Genomic DNA, 1,286 nt, shown 5'->3' with positions numbered 1-1,286 from the left:
CCTACCCCTAGACTAGATGGTGTGATTTTTTTTCCCCTTCCGCACAGCCCACGGCTGCGGGGACCCGTCCTACTCCCCCGTCCGAACCGGGAGGGTAGTCAACGGAGAAGAGGCCATTCCTTACAGCTGGCCCTGGCAGGTAAGTGGGGCGACACCCCCTCCCCATTCCAAATAGCCCCACCAGAAAGGCAGGGAAAAGGGGGGGGGCTTCTCTGGAAAAAAGCTGCCCGCCCTGGCAGAGATCGTGAAACTGCTAACACAGCACACTCCAGAGGGGGAGAGAAAGGTCGGGGAGGGTGGGAGGGTTGACAGTAACAGCCCACCCACCCCTTTTTTTGCTGCAGGTGTCCCTGCAGTACCAGTCTGGGGACTACTTCTACCACACCTGTGGGGGGAGCCTCATCCACCCCAACTGGGTGATGACCGCCGGACATTGCATCTTGTGAGTCCCCTCGGGCACCCCGGGGATGGGGATGGGGGAGTGGGCGCAGGATGGGCGGAGGAGCCCCTCCGCTCCGACCTTTCCTGGGGGAGGGAGGTGCCTCTGCCCAACAAGAGGGCTGAAGCAGATCCAGCCCCTCTCCCCGATCTCACCCCGCTCCCTCCTGCCATCAGTCCACAGTACCGCTACAGGGTCGTCTTGGGTGACCATAACCTGTTCACGGATGAGAGCACGGAACAGTACATCCTGATTAACTCTGGGGACATCATCGTGCATCCCGGATGGAACCCCAACTGCATCGCCTGCGGGTGAGTAGAAGTGTCTCTGCGGCAATGGAGGCAGAGGGGTGGGTGGGTGTCTTCTTCCAAAGCAAGTCCCAGGCGGGGAAGGAAAAAGCCCCCCCCCCAAAAAAAACACTGGCACTTCTTTCAGGGATGACATCGCCCTGATCAAACTCTCCCGCCCGGCTGTGCTCAACGACAAGGTGAAGCTGGCCTGCCTCCCCCCAAGAGGAGAGGTGCCCCCCAACTATGATCCCTGCTACATCACTGGCTGGGGCACGCTTTACAGTAGGTCCTGGCTGGGTGGGTGGGGGGGGGAAGGTGGGTCCTGGAAAGAGGGAGGCCATTCACCGGGTGTCGTTTCTCTTCCAGCCGGAGGCTCCATCCCTAGCAACCTTCAGCAAGCGCTCCTGCCAGTGGTGGATTACCCCCATTGCTCCGAGCCAGACTGGTGGGGAACAACGGTCAAGGAGACCATGGTGTGTGCCGGTGGGGACATCAAAGCCGGCTGCAACGTGAGTAGAGGCCCGGAGGGGTCTAGGGGACAGTCTGGGGTTCGGAGG

At 61.1% G+C, this 1,286-nt stretch overlaps 1 protein-coding gene across 1 annotated transcript; it reads left to right on the top strand.

Annotated features, from left to right (window-relative positions):
• Nucleotides 1–47: 47 nt before the first annotated feature.
• LOC107302253 (chymotrypsin-like elastase family member 3B) lies at nucleotides 48–1,238 on the top strand (the record flags this gene model as incomplete). The annotated part of the gene is made up of 5 exons (XM_015831353.1): nucleotides 48–139; nucleotides 345–442; nucleotides 616–750; nucleotides 875–1,011; nucleotides 1,096–1,238. Coding segments are annotated over 5 exons (605 nt in total), but the record flags the coding sequence as incomplete, so codon positions are not given.
• Between the last annotated feature and the right edge of the window lie 48 nt (nucleotides 1,239–1,286).

Source organism: Protobothrops mucrosquamatus, unplaced genomic scaffold (assembly GCF_001527695.2).
Source record: "Protobothrops mucrosquamatus isolate PMUCROS unplaced genomic scaffold, P.Mucros_1.0 scaffold39709, whole genome shotgun sequence".
Taxonomy (NCBI): domain Eukaryota; kingdom Metazoa; phylum Chordata; class Lepidosauria; order Squamata; family Viperidae; genus Protobothrops; species Protobothrops mucrosquamatus.
Note: the sequence above shows the minus strand (reverse complement) of the source record. Positions and strands in the feature narration are given on the sequence as shown.